Here is a 21,594-nt window from a genome sequence, read left to right as displayed (position 1 = left end):
TCAAATTGAAACCCTGTGTTTAAAGCATTTACATGAGAGTTATACAATATAAATGTATTTTTTATTACCCAGTTAATGATTCATTAATGAGGATTGAAGGCGTAGTTCAGGTAGTATTCAGAAAGCAAGTGTGTGTAGGTTACCTTTGACCCGGAAGTGAACTCCCCGGCGGTTCCCCCCTCAGGCTGCCGTTGGAAAATATTTCCTCCATCAGCTTCATGGTGCATTCGCCTCCCCAGGTGTCCAGCAGGGGCGCCAGAGAGGGATCCTGCAGCACCTGAACACCAGAAGTAGATGATTTACATTCAGTGACTCGTTACCTTAAAAAAAAAAAAGATAGGATTTTTTTGTATCCATCCCCTGACTTATACTTTAAACTACAATCACTTCCACTTATTCTGAGACGACTAGCGCCAATTAGCTGGACCTTTGTTGAATTAGTTCACCTTAAAGGGGGAGAATATTTATACAATCACTTATTTCTTGTTACATATTTTTTAAATCGTTATTTTGTAGAAATCAGTTTTTGTTTTGGCATCAAAGAGTTTTTCTGTAAAACGTTTATGTCACATTTTGTAGATCATAACTGATTTAAAAAGAGTAAAACATCCAAGGGGGTGAAGAGTTTTTATAGCCCCATAGTGACGTTTAGTTTTATTATTAATGTGGCTAAAAACATTTTGAATCTTGTGATTATTTTGGGTCAAACCAGAAAAACACCATGTGGTTTTAGTTTTTCTGAAATCAGCAGTTTTGTTCACATCAACAGGCAGGATGGGTTGTTTTCCTGGCGTTGACTCAACTTTGACCCCATTTCTGAAGTTCATAAGGATCCATGATTTGTTGTAACATCAGATTTTATTTATGAAACATTCATTTATAAAAACAGAACCGTAAAAGTACCGTTTGGTTTTTATCATTTTCAATAACGCTTTGCTGTGTTGTTAGGCGTGTAGATGACGTATGCTACTAGCTGCTACTAAGCTAGCTCTGTCCAGCCAGAGCCGTAATGTTTGGACCTAAAACACGCTGGTGCTTGTAAATACCAACCCAGAGTCAAAGTTCTGTTGGGTCGTCCAGGACCACATTTAACCATCTGAGTCAAACTGACCCTTAAAATGACCAGGAACAACCAGAAACCTGCAGGGCTGGAAAACCACCAACTATCCAGAGTGAAGACCAACAATGAAGGTCTTGAGCCAAACATGGACGAGCTTTAGGTCAAAGGTCAAACCGTTTGGTCACAATGACAGGAAAAATGTTCAGAGGAGTCGAGGTAAGACTTTTAAATCCAAGAAACTGTCGAGCTGTCGATGTTGAGGGTGGAAAAAAGAAGAAGAAAAACCGATTTAAAATTCTTCATCGCCACAAACCAACAGCGACAGTTAGAGGTTCCAGTTGGAACCGGATCCCAAGTCCTGACCTCAACATGGAGGAAACTCATCATTTGTGCAGAGATGACCAATCTTTGTTGTTTTTATCTTTTCTGATCTAGTTTCTGATCTGTGTGGCGTGGAGTTGAACTACGAACCAGTTGCTGAGTCAGCGCCTCCACCCTCAGCTCCTCGGGTGATTTCTCCCTCCTGGGAAGCGGCTGGTACTGGAAAACGAAGACGTCCTCGGTTGAGTTGGACGGCTTTAGTGGAGGAGCGGACTGAGCCGAAGACGCCCGGATGGGAACCGAGTTGTTTAAAGTTTCTGGATTGGAGCTAAAAAACAGAGAAACAATCAGGAAGTTTGATGTTTTGATGATGAACCTGGATTCAGGAAGGGCTGGAAACGAACCTTCGAAACGACTGAAGATCTGCTTCCATCTCAGCTGGAGGTGGTGGAGGAGGGAGAGGAGGGAAGTCCTCCATGATGTTCGTCTCTTTAACCGGTGGAGTGAGAGGAGGAGGAGGAGGGTTGGTGAGGAAGACGTCGTCAAACTCCTGAAGGTTTCCTGTTGACGTCTGCAGCGGCTGATGCTCGAAGAGGCTGGATTCAGAGATCCTCAGAGAGGACAGGTGTGGATGGACGGACTGATGGGAGGAGGCGGAGCTCCCACTGGTCTTCCTGCATGGCGGCGGTGCTGATGCGACTGGTGAAACTGGTTTGGTATTTTCAGCAGAAGTCTCCCCAGTCAGCTCCAAGCTTAAGGTTCGGCCTCGGTGTCCGTCCTCTGCGGTTCCGTCGCTCAGGCTGCGTCTCGTCTGTCTGCCGCCGGTCTGCGGGATTCCCGGGAAGGTGATGGCGTCCAGGTTGGCCTGGCTCAGCCTCTCGTTGGATGTCCACTCCGCGGCGCCGCCGTCCTGCTGGTTCCCGGGAGAGGAGAAGGGCGAGGGAAGGCCGACGGAGGCCGCCAAGGTGGAGGTGCTGTAGGCCCGGAGACGTTCGCCATTCCTCTGGCGCTCCCGACGACTGACGGGGGTTTGAGAGACGTCTAGGACCAGAGGAAAGAAAAGAAAGATCATTTAGAGAAAAAAAAGAAAAACGCACAAATGAGAACAAAGAAGATTCAGCAACAGTTTGACTAAATAATGTTGGGACTGAAGATTCTACAAGGCTTTTATAAATAAGGATGAGAAAATGAATCCAGTCAGGTCTAAACTCCAATATGGATGGATGGATGGATGGTTGGTTGGTTGAATGGTTGGATGGTTGGTTGAATGGTTGGATGGTTGGTTGAATGGTTGGATGGTTGGTTGAATGGTTGGATGGTTGGTTGAATGGTTGGATGGTTGGTTGAATGGTTGGATGGTTGGTTGAATGGTTGGATGGTTGGTTGAATGGTTGGATGGTTGGTTGAATGGTTGGATGGTTGGTTGAATGGTTGGATGGCTGGTCGGTCGGTCGGTTGGTTGGTTGGTTGAATGGATGGATGGATGTCTCACCTTGTGGAGATGCCGTCGGTCGGTCAGAGTTCTCATTTAACTGGTTTGACTGAGAACTGAACTCTGTTGATCCTTGAATGTCTCCAGGTCTGAAAGACACAAAGAGACAAATAACTAAAAAATAAAAACTTTATGTAAAATTTAGTCTATAAATATAAAATAAGTCCAACAGGAATCTGACTAGCATGTACCTAGTTAGATTTTAAAACGTTCTTTCTGTCGTCTATGTAAACCTACCAGCCCAACTAGCTCATCAAACTGGCTAGCATCCACTCAGAGTGAAAATGAAGACAGTTGGCATGCTTGACTATGAAATCTCAACTGTCTGCAGACACTGCGTGTCGAGTACCAGTGGCTAACAGAATACGTATTGTACGCCTGAGTATGTGGGAGACATTCTGAACGGCGGTTTGTGTTCGCCGTACCGATCTGCAGCCAGAGCACATCGTCCAGATTCAGAGAAGGTGACGTCGAAACTCTTGATGTCTCCTGAAATTAAGTTCTGAAACACACAAAGGTCTGTCAGTTCACTGACTGAAGGAACCGTCTTGGTCCAATCGCTCTCGAAGTTCAGGGTTACCTGGCTGAGTTTGTCTGCAGTCGGGGACGAGCGGGAGCGAATGTGTTGAGGTGAGTATTTGTTTTCTAAACGCTCCAGCAGATCCTCAGCAGAGGCCGACCTCCCGGACCTGTGGACCGACCCGACCCTCTGCAACGCCTCGTTGACCTTCGTAGAGAGTCCGGGTTTGTGCTGAGGCTCAGCGATCTGCCGGTCTTGGCTTCTGTTCGAGTCTCTGGTACCAGACTGACTGTGTCTGTTGATTTGGGCTTCAGGGTTCAGATCTTGGCCGATCCGGGTATGGAGATCAAGACTGGAGCTAGAAGAAGACAAACCATGGAAGGAGTTCAAAGGTTAATCTAAGGAAAGATGTTGAGTGATGACGGACTGCTTCAGAGATCGGCTACCCAGGGATTGGCTGAGCTGGAGGTCTGGGTGTGGTCACCCTGCCCGGGTAGAAAAGGTTGGACTCGAGGCTCCAACGGTCAGAACCAAGAGCAGGGACGCCCTGATCCGGACCAGGGTCCTGAAGGGAAAGCATGCTGGAGGTGGACGAGAGGCTGTAGGTGTCTGTCCAACAGGAGAAGCCAAAAATGCCATCAGGTCTCGGTCATGTCATTCAGACCCAGACGGGACGACCCTGAGCTGCACTGACCTGTGTGGTAGCCCTGCTCAGGGTGGAAATAAGCGCTGCGAGGTCTTGATCCAGTCCTTTGAACTGCCTTATCCCTCCTAATCCCTCGCTTCCTCTCCATGTACTCAACCAGAGCGTCTTGGCGGAGCTGCCGCAGGTCAGACCTCGACACGCCGGCGCCAACGTGGCTTGCTGCTAGCTCAAAGATCTTCCGGCGGTCAGCTACGCTAGTTTCTGGAAGAACAGCAGGAATTACACAAGGAACAGTAAAACCACATGTAGCTGTACTTCCGCTAATATGTTAATCTGCTACCAGCGTTTTTGCTAGGTCTGTAAATGATTCCCCTAAATTAACCTGTTTAGTAAAATTTCAATTGAATAAATATTATGATGTGTCATAGACACATGGTGGGCATCAGCATTGCTATAATTAGCGCTTTAGCTTCGGCTAAATACCATGTTGGTGTAGCGCTATAGTCTTAGCTGGATTCATGTTAATGATTAGCGCTTTAGCTTTAGCAAGCTTAGCCTCTGAGGTGGCGTTGCTCCCACTGAGGAAACGCTGCGTTACGGGTTTGACTCAGATGTTTTTACCTCCTCCTCGTCGGAAGAGAGCAGCTGTTTCTGGATCAGAAACTCCCACTTCGTTCAGGTTCTCTGGTTCGGAGTACGAACGTTTCTTCTGGTCGGCCGTCAGACGCTTGCGGCCGCAGATCCTGGTCAGAGCCGGCGGCCCGACCGGAGGGACGCTGGGCAGCGGCGGCGGGCTCTGGCCTCCGTCATCGGGGCTGACCGCATGCCTCCCCTTCGGGGTGTGAGGGGAAGTGACTGGCGGCATGACGATGCCCTGAGGTTTGGGCTTCGTTTTTGGGCCTTTTTTCTCCAGTGAGTTGTACTTAGCAGGGTTGGGGAACGGCTGAGGACCGGAGACGACAGGAGGCGGAGAGCTGAGCTCTCTCTGTCTGAATGAAGTGGAGCGAAGGACGTTGGGCTGGGCGTCCTTCACACCATCCCTGTAAGATCTGATTGGAGACGCACCAAACATCAGGACAGGAGCAGACATGTTGGAGGAATGACCTCTGGGAGAGCTCTGACCTGTCCTGCAGGGGGTCAGCTGCCTCCTGGGGTTCAGGTCGATGAGGAAAGTTCCTGTTGACGTCTCCGTCCTTTGATCCGTCCAGCTGGAAGCTGCTGCGGCTTCTCTGGAGCGCTGAGATGGGATCGGCTGGAAGCCTGGAGACCAAACACAAATTATTTATCAGTTAGAAACTTGACTTGCTGGAAGCGGTTAAATTAACATCCGGGAGTTTAACGCATGCGCGCAACACCGCAGGGCAACGAGACGATTGTTTTACTCCGTAACCGTTAATGAAACCTGGAGACGTTGGGGTTAATAATTTAGTGCATCAGAGGGAAAAATAACGCAGAAAAACTAGTGAAATAATAACTCAAATTCACTTTTTTCCGGCTAAGCTACACGCATATCCGTTGCCATAGAAACTGACAACAACGCCACTTCATGTTTCAGGATTCAACACCGAAAAACAGTCAAACATTTTCCATACAAATAACAAATCATTCAGTCAGTTAAAGTATTTTACAGTTTTTAGGCCTGATGTTTTATTCATCAGAGGTAGATTAGCTATCGCTGCTATAAGCTAAGCTAACACAGTGGTGGCAGATTAGCTAATGCAAACACCTGCTGTACTGATGATCTGTCAGAGTTGGTGGTTTGGTCGCCTTTACTTACATTTCATAACTGAACCGAAACTCACCGGATCCCACAGCACATCTACATGTTGGAGTTGTCATAGTCAAGCTAGCATAGCTGAGCTACTTCCTTCTCCCTCGCTATTATTTCTTATTTAAAACTTTTTCCTGACCTTTTCTAGTTGTTGACAATTAGTAGCAAAGCACTGCGTCCTTTTTCTTTTATATATCAGAAGATTTAAGGTTTTATATTGATAGCTTAACAGCTAGCATCAATGCTAGTCATTGTTAGCTAGCAGCTTTTTGCACGCCGGTCATTGACACGGTTGGAAAACTCGACAAAGAGTAGAAATTGTTGTAAAATTAGAGCCGTAAACCTCAACATCCACCTTTCAGCATTAATTAATTCATTTATTTGCTAAATGTTCATAAAACATTGGAAAGTGAAGCTTGGGAAACTAAAGCCAGTATTTGAAAGCAGCCAATCAAGAAGCATCATTTATTTTCCTTGTTGCTGATTGGCTGAAGCTGAAAGCAGCGCTGCTCCTTTGTGTCCATCCAGGCTTCCGTACCTGTGTTTCATGTTCTCATTGCCGCCTCCTCTGTAGCTCATCGTCCTGTGGGTTTTGGTCCCTTTCGTGCTCCTTTCCAGCATATTTATGAGGTCTTCCGCTCCACAGGGGGAGCTGCGACCTTTATCCGTCACCTGAGCCGGAAAATGAAGAGCTTCAGAAACAGAGTCAGCAGAGCAGAAAGCCAGCGGTGGGGAGAGTTTGGGTTTTACCCCCAGATGGGAGGATTTGCAGTAGGAGTTGGTGCTGAAGCTGCGCTGCTTCCCTCCGTCTCTCCGCCGCTCAAAGTGACTGACTTTCTCCAGAACCGACAGGCTGCGGGCCGGGCTCTGGCCGCCGTCTGGGACGGCGCAGCGCTGGACCTCGGCGAGGGCCATCTCCAGGCGGGTCAGAGGGTGATCGCTGTCCGGGTCTCTGTGGCTCCACTGGGCGGATGGATGCGGCGGCGCCTGACCCTGGGCGACCCGGGACGACCCGGCTGGTTCTGACGGAACGGTGGGCGGCTCTCTGGGTCTAAAGAGACGGACAGCATCAGAATCAACGGTTTCACCATGTGGGTCAAAGACAAAAACAAGCAAATAAAGTCGCCTGATATTTATTGTAGATCCAGAACTTTAAAAGATTTTTACGACTGTTTCAGGGCCATTGTAGGTGCTAGAGAAGCACATTCCTGCCAAGAATTTTGCGATTATTTCAGAAATTCTCAAGAAGATTTTTGACATTTGAAATTAAGAGATTTCCAAAATTTCTGATATTAATCTAAAAATTTCATTTTTTTCTTGCAAATTTCTTAGATTACTCTCAAAATTTCAGAGTTTTTTGGTAGAAATGTTCTACTTTGTTCTAGCAGATTTTACACGTTTGCTGCATTAAAAGAAAAGCGTCTAGTTTTGAGTTTCTTTTAGGTTTGGTTGAATACATTTATTTTCAGTACTAAGATCAGCATTTGGTGACTTTGTTTCAAAACGCCAAATTCTTTCGAGTCAAGGTTTAAAAAGAGTAAAAGCTGATTTGGGTGCAGCAAAGGAAAAGTCGGTTTTACCTAAACTCGGTTTTACCTTTTGTTACAACTTTGTTTTAAAATATAAAATAGTTTGTGTTGTATTTTATATTTTCCTGTGTGAGAAAATCATGTTGGTAACAACTTTTACCCTGATTACAAATTAAAAGTCTCCTTCTGTATTTATGGGACAAATTTGCTGAATTTTTGAATTCCAGGTGAGGGCCACACAGAATCAGTCCGAGGTACCACCAGCGGCCCCCAGGCCTTACTTTGGGCCCCTGTGCTTTACAGAAAGGGAGCAGCAGTACCGGGTGTCGTCTCTGGACTCGCTCCTCCCCTGTGAGGACGCGGTTCTGAGGTCTGGGACCGAATGGACCGGAGTAATCCTGTGGTTCTGCTCTTGCTGTCCCTTCAGAAGAGGATCGTCGAGGTTCTGGCTGAGGTTCCTGTGAGGCCTGTGGGGTCCAGTCGGACCCTCGGATCCGCCTCCAGGGGCTTTCAGGTGCGGCTTATGGGTTTCAGCGTTCGACTCCGGTTGCTGGTGCCAACTGCAAACACAAGGCTTCGTTACCACGAGCAGAAACATCCAGAACCAGGAAACATGAGGTCAAAGGTCACCTGTCCGCCTCAGGCAGTCTGGACCTGAGCTGTGAGGATCCAGGTCCGGAGTACGAGGAGCGGGAATACGGTGAGGAGCCGATGCCTTGGTGGCCGTTCTCTGTGGTCCGATCGTCCCGGAGCGCCGGCTGCCGGCTGCTCTCCCTGGTCAGAGCCGTGAAGACTGCGGACGGACCGGGACCGGAGCCGGAGCCGGGCGTCTGCGCGTACTGAGGCTCTGGCTGGGGAACCGGGTAAACGCCGGCAGGGAGGATGAGGCGGCTGGGCGGGGAGCTGGGCCCGGTCGGGGACGAGAAGCCGGCGCCCTGCCTGGGCTTCGTGGTGGGACTGCTCTCCGGACTCTTCTCCATCACGGTGTGGAGCTGACCCTCGGCGCCAAACGACGCTTTCGCTGAACCAGACGGAGACACGAGGGTCGGTCACTTCTCTCAAACCACTCCAGTAAAAACGTGTTTGGTAAAAAGTACTGATCAAATATCAATCATTTATATTTAAAAATGACATCATCAGACCGACCAAAATATGAAGTAAGTGGAAATTTTGGTATTTTAAGGAGCAAAATGATTAAGAAATGCGACTGGCCGCCGTGCGGTGGCACAGGGATGAAGAGTGACCTTGGTCCTTAGTCCTCGACACAAGGGTCACAGGTTCAAGTCCAGGCCTGATGACCTTTGCCCCTCTCTCATCATCCAGTTTCCTGTCTGTCTCAAATAAAGGAGCCTTAGAAACAACGTTGCTCCGTCGATGAAGTGCGCAACGGAGCAGAGCGCAGAAAAGACGCATGTAGAGTATAAAACAATTAAAGCAAGTAAAGCCTGGCAGCCCGCCAGGCTTATAACACACCAGGGGAAACCAATCTGTGTCTGTGTAACAATAATACACTGCATAGTTTTACATGTTAAACAGGTCCGTTGTAACGAGAGACTCCATTTAGATGAAATGGTCATTTTCCTGTGCCACCATGCTCCAGTTTGTGCCTCTCAGAGTTAACCAGTCCAGACCCGGTCTGACCACCAGAACCTCTCTGAGTGTCGATCTGGTCGGTTACCTGAGGCCACCGGGCCGCTGGAGTGATGCCAGGAGCTGCTCTGCAGAGACCTGCAAGATAAAACCACAGATGAAACCTGATTTCATGACCTGAGAATAAAACGCGATGCTCACCGGACCGTACTCACCGTAGCGAGCGGGCGTGGTCCAGACTGGACCAGGAGTTTGGCCTCTCGTGGTTCCTGATGGCGGCGTAGCTGTCGCTGCGCCTCGGCGGAGCGGGCGCCCCCTTCAGGCTCTCGTAGGAGCTGCGACTGGCCGCCTGGCCCCAGATGGGCCCCACGCTGTGCCTGTTTGACGCCGGGACGCCGCCTCTGCTGCCGTTAGCGCCGCGGTAACAGACCCCGCCCACTGAGCCTGCAGCATCAGCAGAGACATGGGACAAAGTTCACCAGCAGACTCTAGGACTGCATCTCCCAGCATTCATAGCAAGACGCCATGTAAACACAGAAGGTTCAACAACGGGAGAAAACGACTTTCTGACTGAAAATGAATGGTTTTAAAATTCCAACGTTACTTTTCCGTCTTCCAGATACGAATCATTCGATCGCTTCTTCTTCTATGGGTAACATCTGGCAGACTGTAGGCTGACTTAGCGCAATGCTGCCCCCTTCTGGTCTAATTCATATAAGCCTCACCATGGCTATAAGAGTTAAATATCCGTAATTACATATTCGCAATGTAAACACATCTAACTTGTGTCAGAACATACTGAGGAATGCATGTTTCCAAGTTAAATTCCTATAAATAACAAGATAATTTTCCATTTTCTTGAGATGATAAATTAATTTTCTGACAGTTTTCTTGATGTCGATCGATGATTTTATAGATATTGGAATTGATGCCAATTAATTAATAACACAAACACTCTGACTTCTGATTCCCAGCACAAGTAAAAGCAGAAGGTTGATTCCAGGAAATGTCTGGGGTCAGAGAGCCTCTTGGGGTCAGAGAGCCTCTTGGGGTCAGATTGGGGTCAGAGAGCCTCTTGGGGTCAGATTGGGGTCAGATTGGGGTCAGAAAGCCTTTTGTGGTCAGATTGGGGTCAGAGAGCCTCTTTGGGGTCAGATTGGGGTCAGAGAGCCTCTTTGGGGTCAGAGAACCTCTGTGGGGTCAGAGAGCCTCTTGGGATCAGATTGGAGTCAGAGAGCCTCTTGGGGTCAGATTGGGGTCAGAGAGCCTCTTGGGGTCAGATTGGGGTCAGAGAGCCTCTGTGGGGTCAGATTGGGGTCAGAGAACCTCTGTGGGGTCAGAGAACCTCTGTGGGGTCAGAGAGCCTCTTGGGGTCAGGCATCGTACCCTGGAGGTCTCTTGGTCCGGACCTGGGCCCGGTTCTGGACGAGTTCAGCTCCTGCTCCTGAGTCAGGCCCTGCTGGGCGTCGTAGACGGCGCGGACGTATCGGATGTCGGCCTGCAGCATCTCGGCGCTGCCGGCGCCTCTCTGCGGGACGGCGTCCAGGGAGCAGGAGCGCTCCGGGCCGAAGGAGGGCGTGGAGGCCAGGTACTCGGGAATACTGGAGCTGGTGGAGAAGGAGGAGTAGGCCGAGTCCCGCTTGCTGAGCAGGAGGTCGATGCTGTTCGACCTGCAGCGCAGAAACACGATCAGTGAGAAGCTCAACGCAGAAATAAAAATTAAAACTGGACACATACTGAGCTGAACGAGATCATGACTGTATATTAAATGATAATATCTAATATCTCCACCACTCTTAATAAAATGATCACTGATTAGTTACTGAAAACATCAGTTTGGATCAAATTTATCGTTTTAAGACCTGAAATCTGGAGTTAAAGTTTCCACCTGACAGATAGACGATCACTAATGCAGCAGATGAAAACAAAGAGATAATTGATAATTTACTGATGCTCAGTATCAATAAAACCAGGTGTGTCTGTCTGCTGCCGTGGAAATCTGTTTATTTCCAGTTAATGATTAATGATCATCGTCTTAGTGCTTCATATCAATCAGAAAATGTTTCTTTTCTCACTTTTGGAGTAAAACGAACTTTTACCAAACTGGAATCAGACGTTTCAGCTGATTTGATCAAATCTGGGAAATAATGATAATATTTTTCTAAAAAATGTTAAAGTTTCTCGATTAGTGCAACAGGAAACAACCAGCTTTTTACTTTGACTTGGCCACTCCACCCAACAACCAAATCAAACTAAATAAACTCTGATGGACAAAAGCGGACAGAATAACCAAAACTAGACTGTAGTAAGAGTAGAAATACTTCAACCTATTTTTACTCAAGCGAAACGTAAAATTACAGGTACTGAGTACCTGATAAAATGATCAATCACTTAATATTTATCATCAGAAGGAGAAAAATTTTAATTTAGGTGGAAATTTTGGCATTTTAATGAAAAAATGACAAAAAATGAAATCAGGCAAAAGATAAAAAATTCAAACTCAGATTCTGAAAACTTCTGAAACTTTATCAGAAACATCAGGTGTGTGTGTGTGTGTGTGTGTGTGTGTGTGTGTGTGTGTGTGCGTGCGTGCGTGGCTATCTTAGTGGGGACTTTCCATTGACTTCCATTAATTTCTACAGCCTAAACCTTCCCTTTACCCTTTTCCTAACCCTAACCATCACATGCCTAACCCTATCCCTAACCAAAACTCAATTCACACCTTAGTCCTAACTCTGACCCCTGACCCTAAAACAGGGTTTTCCCTTGTGGGAACCAGGCTTCGGTCCCCACAAGGAGCAATTGGTCGCCACAACGTAGTGTCAGGAAAATCGTCCCCACAAAGTATTACAAACAAACGCGCGCGCATATGTTTGTGTGTATCTGGTGGATCTTTGGATAAAACTTGTTTTTCATTCAGTGGGAAAAACCCCCAAGAAATTTTACTGAAGTAAAAGTAAAAAGTAAAAATACTCCAACAAGTACAATTTAAAAAAGTTACTGTATTAAATGTAATTAGTTGGTTATATTTATATAATTACTGCAATATTCACGTCACAATCAGCTCAAATATGTCATAATCATCTAATAGGCTAATTCATACTGGAACTGGGTAAATGTAACTGGTTTCTACCCAGTTACTCTGCTGACATTTAGATGTTTATATTTAAAGTTTTTCCTTCCTGTCAGAATCTGGATCTTGTTTTGGTTCTGGTTGTTTTCTGGACCTGGCAGAGGAAAGCTGCTGGCAGGACGAGTAGGCCGGGTTGGGCCCAGTGTGGCTGCGGTGGCCCAGTGGGAGCTGCTGCTGCGTCACTGGGTGGTGATGGGAGGACTGGGCCGGGTCCAGGCTCTCCATGCTGCCCCTGGAGCTGTACTGGTCCGGACTCTTCCTCAGGTAGCCGCCGCTGGGGTCAAACCCGGCCGACAGGTCAGTGGTGGAGGCACTGGGAGGCGGAGGGAGACAAAAAACTAAAATATGGATCCAATGGGAAATAAATATGTAAATATAACAAACTGCAAACTGGATGATTTTATTTTAACACAGCAAACGTCATAAATCTGCTTTAAGGCCATTGTAGAGAAATAAAGGAGTCAATTCCTGCCGAAAAAATCAGAAATTTTAAAATTAATATCAGAAATTTTCTACAAAAAAACATGTTTTTTATAGGAAATTTCTGAGATTAATCATTAAATATCTGAAGTTTTGTTGGAAATTCACTTCACATTTTATTTATTTTATAACAGCCCTTATATACTGTCATACAATAAATACCCATTTTGGAAAAAATGTAACTAATAATGAAAAAAAGAGTGACTTATTTGATTGATTTTAATGTTGTTTTTTGTGACAGAAAATATTCTCAGTAGTTTTATAATGGATGAAACCAGATTATATAATTATAATGATTCATTATTTTTATCATTCCTGTAGTTAGAGGTAATTTTCCTCTGTTGGAACCTGAAACTCTCCTCACATCGACCGTGTTGTTTTCTCAGTTTGTGTGGATCAATAATCTATAATCATCTCTGTGTTTGCTGCTCGTCTGAAAGAGCAGCAGGAATGTAAATGTGTCGACGTCACAGTTTGACCCAGCAGCTCCGTCGGCCGGACACAATGTGATTACGGCTCCGGGAGCAGGACAGAGTTCCAGTCCCAAAGTTTCTGGTTTCCCTCCATGTTTCTGCTTTCATCTTTTATCAAAATGAGGAAGACGAGGCGCTTTGGGAGGAAACGTAATCAGAAACCAGCAGGATCGAGCCTCAGACGTCTTCAGGAGGTTTTTTATTTTTGTTTTTTTAAAACAAAGCTAATTCATCCAACTGTTCTGACATGAATCAGAACAGTTGGATGTTAAATGGAGTTTTAACTACAACTCTGAGGTGTAAAAATCCTTGTTAAATGGTGTTTTAACTAAAACTCTGAGGTGTGAAAATCCTTGTTAAATGGTGTTTTAACTAAAACTCTGAGGTGTGAAAATCCTTGTTAAATGGCGTTTTAACTAAAACTCTGAGGTGTGAAAATCCTTGTTAAATGGCGTTTTAACTAAAACTCTGAGATGTGAAAATCCTTGTTAAATGGTGTTTTAACTAAAACTCTGAGGTGTGAAAATCCTTGTTAAATGGTGTTTTAACTAAAACTCTGAGGTGTGAAAATCCTTGTTAAATGGTATTTTAACTAAAACTCTGAGGTGTGAAAATCCTTGTTAAATGGTGTTTTAACTAAAACTCTGAGGTGTGAAAATCCTTGTTAAATGGTATTTTAACTAAAACTCTGAGGTGTGAAAATCCTTGTTAAATGGTATTTTAACTAAAACTCTGAGGTGTGAAATCCTTGTTAAATGGTGTTTTAACTAAAACTCTGAGGTGTGAAAATCCTTGTTAAATGGTATTTTAACTAAAACTCTGAGGTGTGAAAATCCTTGTTAAATGGTATTTTAACTAAAACTCTGAGGTGTGAAAATCCTTGTTAAATGGTGTTTTAACTAAAACTCTGAGGTGTGAAAATCCTTGTTAAATGGTGTTTTAACTAAAACTCTGAGGTGTGAAAATCCTTGTTAAATGGTGTTTTAACTAAAACTCTGAGGTGTGAAAATCCTTGTTAAATGGTGTTTTAACTAAAACTCTGAGGTGTGAAAATCCTTGTTAAATGGTGTTTTAACTAAAACTCTGAGGTGTGAAAATCCTTGTTAAATGGTATTTTAACTAAAACTCTGAGGTGTGAAAATCCTTGTTAAATGGTATTTTAACTAAAACTCTGAGGTGTGAAAATCCTTGTTAAATGGTGTTTTAACTAAAACTCTGAGGTGTGAAAATCCTTGTTAAATGGTGTTTTAACTAAAACTCTGAGGTGTGAAAATCCTTGTTAAATGGCGTTTTAACTAAAACTCTGAGGTCTGAGACGTTTAACTGAAGTCCTACAAGGGGTGCGGGTTTTAATGTTTTTATCTTTTTTTTAAATTCTTTGTCTTTCTGTTTATTCAATGTCACATGCTGTTTTTATTTAAATTATGTAAAGCACTTTGAAATGCTTTGCTGCTGAAATGTGCTATACAAATAAAATTTGATTGATTTTTGATTGATGAATCAGTCACTTTGTGGGAAAAACATTAAAATCTGAATCCTATAAGCAGAAATAGTTCAACATTTCCTAGTGACCATCTTCATAAAAGCTATTAGTTTTAATTTTGATTACAATATAAAATACAGTTTAAAAATTCTGAGACGGAAACTCGGTTTTTAATATTTTTCCTGAAAGCTGCCATGAAATCTGGTTTTTATTAAAGGATCTTCAGAGATTTTACTGTTAGCTTTACTTTATGTTTGTCCAACATCGTAATGTCTTTGAACAAATGTTTTATTTTTAAATTTTAACTGTAAATCATGGCAGGAACAGGCCTCCTGTCATTAAACTGGGGCACAAATTAAATCTGTAAATTCAGGCCTAAGGTACATTTCTGAATGTTTTTTTTTTACTTTATTTTAAAAAATATAACCTTAAAATGTTATATTTATTAAAAATATATAGGTAGAGTAAATTTCCACCAAATACTCCAGAAGTTTAGTGATTAATCTCATAAATTATACAGAAAAAAACTAGAAATTTTCTGAGTTTAAAAGGAAAAAAATAACAATTATTTGAAACTCAGCCATTTCTCAAAATTTCAGAGTTTTTGGCAGAAATTTAATCATTTTTTCTCTACGATGGCATTAATAACAGTTTTTGCTGTATTAAAATAAAAGCATCTTGATTTCAGTTTTTTTTAGATGGATTGAATAAATTTATTTTCAGTGGTAATAACAGAATTTGGGTCACTTTATTTAAAAACACCTGCTGTATTTAGCAAAGTTTAATTAAAAATAAAAGCTGATAAAAGCAGCAAATGTGGCTTTTCAGGAAAACGTCTCGGTTTTACTTTTTTGTTAAAATTTGGTTATAAAAACATGAAAACTTTGTGAGAAAATTATGTTAGTAATAATTTTTTACCCTGATAATAAATTAAAACTCTCCAGCTGCATCTATGAACTAAACTTGTATAATTTCTGAATTGCAGTTGGGGGGCCGCATAAAATCAGCCGAAGGGCCAGAAATGGCCCCAGAGCCACACTTTGGACACCCTGCTTTACAATGATGTGACACTTTGGATAAAAAGTCAAATGATCTCTGATTAAAACTGATCAGAATCCTGATCATTTAATAAATGTAGATGAAAAACAGCTGAAAGTGACCTGGTGGGGTAACTGTGGTTTGTATGGGGTAAATAATGGGGCGTTTCTGACCTGGTGGGGTAACTGTGGGGTAAATGATGGGGCGTTTCTGACCTGGTGGGGTAACTGTGGGGTAAATGATGGGGCGTTTCTGACCTGGTGGGGTAACTGTGGGGTAAATAATGGGGCGTTTCTGACCTGGTGGGGTAACTGTGGGGTAAATAATGGGGCGTTTCTGACCTGGTGGGGTAACTGTGGTTTCTGTGGGGTAAATAATGGGGCGTTTCTGACCTGGTGGGGTAACTGTGGGGTAAATGATGGGGCGTTTCTGACCTGGTGGGGTAACTGTGGGGTAAATAATGGGGCGTTTCTGACCTGGTGGGGTAACTGTGGGGTAAATGATGGGGCGTTTCTGACCTGGTGGGGTAACTGTGGGGTAAATGATGGGGCGTTTCTGACCTGGTGGGGTAACTGTGGCCCCAGACGGGGCCCATTGACTCCATCTGCTCCAGGTCCGGTTGATCGTCGCTGAGTTTGGTCGAGTGCCAGGAATGAGGGCGAGACGCCGGCTCACTGCGTCTGAGGAGGCGAAGCGTGAGGCTAACAGTTAGCACTGGGTTATACGGAGTCACATTAACCCCAAAATGTATCATGAAAATAAAACAAAATCTGTGTATTAGATAGATGAGGCATCCTGTGAAAGAGAAAATAAATGTCAAAGGTTTTCTTCTCCACGAAGCCAGAAATGTATTTTCCTCAACATGATTGAAGAATTTATTAAAATTTTTAAAATGTTCTGGAAACGAATGAAAAACTAAAAAATCTGCCAAAATTAAAAATAAGATGGAAAAATCCATTCTTATTTTAAGTTTTCCTTCTAAATTTTTTCATTGATTGAACATTTAAAATTTTTTGGTACATTTTAGTTTACTAATAAGAGTAATTTGGTTATAAATATATATTGTTTTGTCACTTCCTCTTCTCCAGGTTTTGGCAGCGTTACTCCTCCATACAGAACAATGATTTATTTCCACACTGGGAATATATTTTCATGATATATGGATCCAGTTCATTATCTTCTGCTGAGGTATTTAATTAAAGTTTTAAAGTTTTCTGCCTTAATTATTTTAATTGAACATTTTTTATACATTTTGCTTTAATAATTATGTTATTCACATGTCAGTATAGGGTTTTGGCAGTGTTAGTCCTCCATATAAACGGATTTTAACACCAGCTAAGATTTATTTTTGTACTGTTGCTGGAGCTAGCACACAGAAAACCAGGAATAATAAAAACATTTAGTTAACAATCCGTTACTCAGCAGCTGCTGAATCAGCATCTTTCATGAAGCGCTGAAATGTTTCCCCGTCTGTTTTTCCACCCTTGTTAGGAAATCTTTGACAGATCCTGTGACGATGCGTGAGTCAGGCTGCAGTGTTCAATTGAAGGAGGGCGGCGCCCCGAGGCCTGCATGTGAACACATCCAATCAGAGCAGAAACCTGCGCAGCGCCGGCCGGACACCATGTCTGATTAACTGCAGGCTGCAGTGACATCACGGTGGCGGCGCTCCAGCGCTACGGTTACAAAGCAGCCGTTGTTCCAGCCGGCGTAGCGTCCAACGCTGACGACCCGAGTCACGCTTTCTGTTCCTGAAGTGTTTGTCTGTTTGCACCCTGAGCAGATCCACGTTCACACAACCAGATGTTTTAAAGCGCTGCAGGGAGCTCAGCCGCTGAAAGGAGGTTGTTATCAGAGCAGGAGGAGAATTAATGTTTCAGTTAAATATCAGAGGATGGATGTGAAACACAGAAAACGAAGATGATCTCCTCTAAAGTAACCTATGTTTGTGAGCTAAAGCATCTCTGATAAGATCTGAGGCCAAAAGCAGATTTACAAGAAGAAAACTGGTTAAAAAATGTAAACAGGAAAATTCAACATCATAAAACCAAAACAAACCGGATCCAGTTTGGAACGAGTCAAGAATAATTTGGGTTGTTTAGTCAAACTAAGAGGTTTAATTCATCAAAATAACATTTTCACCACATTATTCAGTTATAATTGTCAGTTTGGAACTAAATATTCATTAGCAAGCTAAATATTTAACTTGCTAACTAAGTATTTAGCTTTAAGCTAAATATTCAGATTACGATCTAAACATTTAACTCCAAATTAAATATTTAGCTGTGAGCTAGCTAAATATTTAATTTAGCTAAATATTTAGGTAAATGAAGTTAGTAAGCTAAAAAATTTAAGCTTTCTAACTTAATATTTAACGTAACACTGAATATTTAGCTTCAAATTAAATATTTATCTTGCTAACAAAACAGTTTAAAACTAAATATTTATTATGCTAATTAATATTTAGCTTGCTCTTTATGTATTTAGCTCTAAACTAAATAGTTAGCGGCTAAATATTTAGTTAAATATTTAGCTTTATTTAAACAAAACATTTACCTTGCTATATAAATATTTAGCATGCAGCTAAATAGTTAGCAATCTAAGAACTAAGTCTTTAGCTTGCTAATTAGCATTTAGTTTGAAACTGTGGCATTTATGGTAAAATCTGACTAAATGATAAGCTCCCATTTTATCCTCACAGGCTAATAAACTCAAATTATCACTATTAGTATTTGACTGTCTAACTTCTTCACTCAGATCTTCTCATGTATGCTAATCTTAGCGGTGCAGCCACGTTTAGCTAACAGCCTGTGTTTTAGCGCGGTTATCAGAGCGGCGGTGCTAATCTCAGCCTGACCATCGTCACATTCCTCCTGTCCTGCGGCTCGGTCATTTATCCAGAGATAAACAGGAAGCGGTTTTATCTGCGCGCTGGAGACGGAGGACATGAAAGCTAGCATGTCTGTGAGCCACCTGGGGAGCGACAGGACGTGACTGGAGAACCTCAAAACGCTTCATCTGCTCACCGCCTGAAACTACCACAAAACAACAACTTTCTGTTGGTTACAAAATAATTATAAAGTCCGTTCTGCTAAAGTATTCACACCGTTTCACCTTTTTCACATTTTGAACACTACAGTCACAAATTTTAACATATTTTATTCGGATTTTAACTAAAACATAATTATCATCTTCTTTCTACTTCGTTTTTTTTCTTTTTTTTTCCATAAAATCTGAAAAGTGTGGCATGCCTTTATATTCAGCCCACGAGTCAACACTGCAGTTTGATTTGGACATCCTTCTTTCCCACAGCATCACCATTCAGAACGACTCTTAAGAAACTTGGATGATATGATTTAACATTTAATTTACCAAATAAAGTAATTTTGAAGTGAATTGTGACAGGAGGCGGGGCTTACTGCTGTCAATCAACCTCCTGTACTCGATGCTCAATGTGCTAATAGTAAGAAATCACTCACTATTACAGAGAAATTGTTCATCTGCAGTACTAATAGTGTTAGCATTAATAACGGGCTATGCTAGCTGCAGCGTAGCAGAGAAACAACCAATCCTGGCTCTGATTGGTTGTTTCTAGATAACTCGATTTTTAAACTGTGACAGTTTCAACAAATATGGAAAAAAAGATTTTTCCTTAAAGTTTCATGCTGCAGCTTTAATGCAGATTTATGTTTTAGGTCGTTTTGTTTTAATCGTATCGGTTTCTACGATATGGGTGGAGGCCCCCAGTGAACATCCGCTCCGGGCCCCAGAAAGGCTCCGTCCGGCCCTGGCTCCGGCCGTTTACCTGGACGTGAAGCGCAGCACCTTGGAGATGAGGCCGGTGGCCAGCTTGTTGACGCTGGTCTCCGACGGCGACCGGCACAGCGCGCCGTCGGAGCGACCCAACTCCGGCTTCTTCTGCTTCTTCCTCAGCTTCCGGCGGTAAAAAACCTCCAGCAGCTCCATCGCCGAGAAAACGACTTCTCCAAAACGAAGCTTCTTTTTGCTGCCAAAATCTGAAACTGCTGTCGGAAAAACTTTCCCAGCTCAAAGTCCGATCCCGTCTGGTCCGGCGCGACTCTGACCGCCCCGCTCCGGCCCGCAGCTTGTTAAGCAAACGGAGCGATCAAACGTCATTAGGCCTCCGTGCGATTAACGCGTGAAGTAAACATCAGACGTCCAGCAGCAGCAGGGAGGACAGATGGGAGACAGGGGAGGAGATGATGGCGCGCAGATAGTTTGGGTGGAGAAACAGAGGAAATGCTGAGGCAGATAAGAGAGAGAGAGAGAGAGAGAGAGAGAGAGAGAGAGAGAGAGAGAGAGAGAGAATAAAGAAAGGATAAAACTGGGAAGGTGATGAGGAAGAGGAGGAGGAGGAGGAAGAGAAGAACAGAGGGAGGATTTAGCTGGACAGCCGGAGGAAGAGCCTCATGATGCAGGACGAACAAAGATCTGATTATTACTGACGACTAAACAAACAAAGACAAACAAAAAGACCTTCGATTAAAGTTCAACCAACACGTCAGTTCACAGAAAATACCGAAAAATGAGTCTGGAGAGAGAAACGGCAACAATTTGGTTCAATTAGCATAAAATAATCTGGTTTCACGTGTCAGATGCTTTACAGCTAAACATTTAGACACTAAATATTAAACTGTAAAATTTAACAAAAAAACTAAATATCTCGTATTTACGCTGAATATTTAGTTAAAGAAATAAATATTTCATTTTCAAACCAAAAATTTAGATTTAAGATGAAATATTAATGGCAATATTAATTATAAACTAATTTATTAAGGTAAATATTTATTTCCCGAACAAAGTAAACTATCAGAAAACTAAATATTTAGCTCTATGCTACAACTACTGATCATCGATTATCAATTATTTGGCCAATTAATCGATAAATTCGATTAAAATATGGTCATATTCTGCAGATTTTTACTTTTGCCATTGAAGACCTTTTTAGACATTTACCTCATTAAGTGCGCGAGGTGAAGGAGCGTAAGGCGCTGAAGTGTTTGGGAAAACGTCATCGGAGCGCCGCCCCCTCCAGACGGGGTTTCGGCGCCCCCTCTGGTGCTGCGCCCCTATGCGCTGCATGCCCACTTTTTGCGCCACTGCCTGGGGGGTGGAGGGGGAATCGACTTTTTTGGGAGCAAAACGAATGTAGTAGCTGGACATACAACAACACCAGTAGCCTACAGGCTACCTGTTAAGCTTAAGGTGCTGTATTGATATTAGCAAGTCATCTTTTAGCTAACATTAGCTAGTCATCTTTTAGCTAACATTAGCTAGTCATCTTTTAGCTAACATTAGCTAGTCATCTTTTAGCTAACATTAGCTAGTCATCTTTTAGCTAACATTAGCTAGTCATCTTTTAGCTAACATTAGCTAGTCATCTTTTAGCTAACATTAGCTAGTCATCTTTTAGCTAACATTACCTTCATCCAACAGCTTCACTCAACTCAGTCGGTTAGTTTGGGGGAAAAACTGTGAAAAGTTCTTTGCAAATATAAGACTATTCCACATCCAGGCCTGGACACGTCGTAGCCTTCATGTTGCGTTTAAAGGCGGCTCGGAAAAACAGGTTACCACATGTTAACAACGGATTAAACCATTTTAACTGCTGATAAAAGTGACAGAGGACACAGATATGGGAAGTGCAGAAGCCTCTACCGTCTCAAATTGACATGAATAACAGAGAGTTGGCCGTTCTAAGGTAAAAACCCAGCGCATACAGTGTTCAGGTTTTTTTTTTTTTTCATCCAGACGGCTTCCCGCGACCCCCCTGCAATGGCACGCCCCACAGTTTGGGAACCTCTGCATTAACTGATCAATAATTGGAAAACAAAAGTTGGTCTTCAGGAGTTTCTGTTGTATTTTTAAACACATGTAAAGCTAAAACTGACACTGGAGAAGTTTCGAGTTTAACAGATTTATATATTTTTAAAATTATTTTTATTGATTCTTAAATTAAAATGTAAATATTTTTGTACAGATTTGGTTTAGTTACGTCTCTGAGTGCGTTATTCTTTCAGCAAACTGTTTTTTTTAA

General features: G+C 43.2%; 1 protein-coding gene across 5 annotated transcripts in view; it reads right to left on the bottom strand.

Moving 5' to 3' along the window:
- Positions 1–21,594, bottom strand: part of LOC145554400 (protein Shroom3-like) — a 46,143-nt gene that overhangs the window by 3,980 nt on the left and 20,569 nt on the right. For 3 of the 5 annotated variants that reach the window (XM_081614047.1, XM_081614049.1, XM_081614051.1), the window contains 19 exons: positions 16,097–16,216; positions 12,157–12,375; positions 10,316–10,599; positions 9,145–9,373; positions 9,018–9,067; positions 7,970–8,360; positions 7,660–7,899; positions 6,561–6,861; positions 6,349–6,482; positions 5,162–5,299; positions 4,661–5,088; positions 4,088–4,300; positions 3,840–4,002; positions 3,454–3,751; positions 3,299–3,375; positions 2,874–2,962; positions 1,786–2,422; positions 1,532–1,709; positions 144–277 (listed from right to left, as the gene is read on the bottom strand). In XM_081614047.1, the coding sequence (XP_081470173.1) occupies positions 144–277; positions 1,532–1,709; positions 1,786–2,422; positions 2,874–2,962; positions 3,299–3,375; positions 3,454–3,751; positions 3,840–4,002; positions 4,088–4,300; positions 4,661–5,088; positions 5,162–5,299; positions 6,349–6,482; positions 6,561–6,861; positions 7,660–7,899; positions 7,970–8,360; positions 9,018–9,067; positions 9,145–9,373; positions 10,316–10,599; positions 12,157–12,375; positions 16,097–16,216 (4,323 nt within the window). Of the gene's footprint in view, positions 1–143; positions 278–1,531; positions 1,710–1,785; positions 2,423–2,873; positions 2,963–3,298; positions 3,376–3,453; positions 3,752–3,839; positions 4,003–4,087; positions 4,301–4,660; positions 5,089–5,161; positions 5,300–6,348; positions 6,483–6,560; positions 6,862–7,659; positions 7,900–7,969; positions 8,361–9,017; positions 9,068–9,144; positions 9,374–10,315; positions 10,600–12,156; positions 12,376–16,096; positions 16,217–19,341; positions 19,675–21,594 lie in introns of those variants that run through there. The other 2 variants (XM_081614050.1, XM_081614048.1) reach the window with 2 other exon arrangements.

The sequence above is a fragment of the Poecilia reticulata genome, chromosome 12 (assembly GCF_904066995.2).
Source record: "Poecilia reticulata chromosome 12, P_reticulata-male-v2, whole genome shotgun sequence".
Classification (NCBI taxonomy): domain Eukaryota; kingdom Metazoa; phylum Chordata; class Actinopteri; order Cyprinodontiformes; family Poeciliidae; genus Poecilia; species Poecilia reticulata.
Note: the sequence above shows the minus strand (reverse complement) of the source record. Positions and strands in the feature narration are given on the sequence as shown.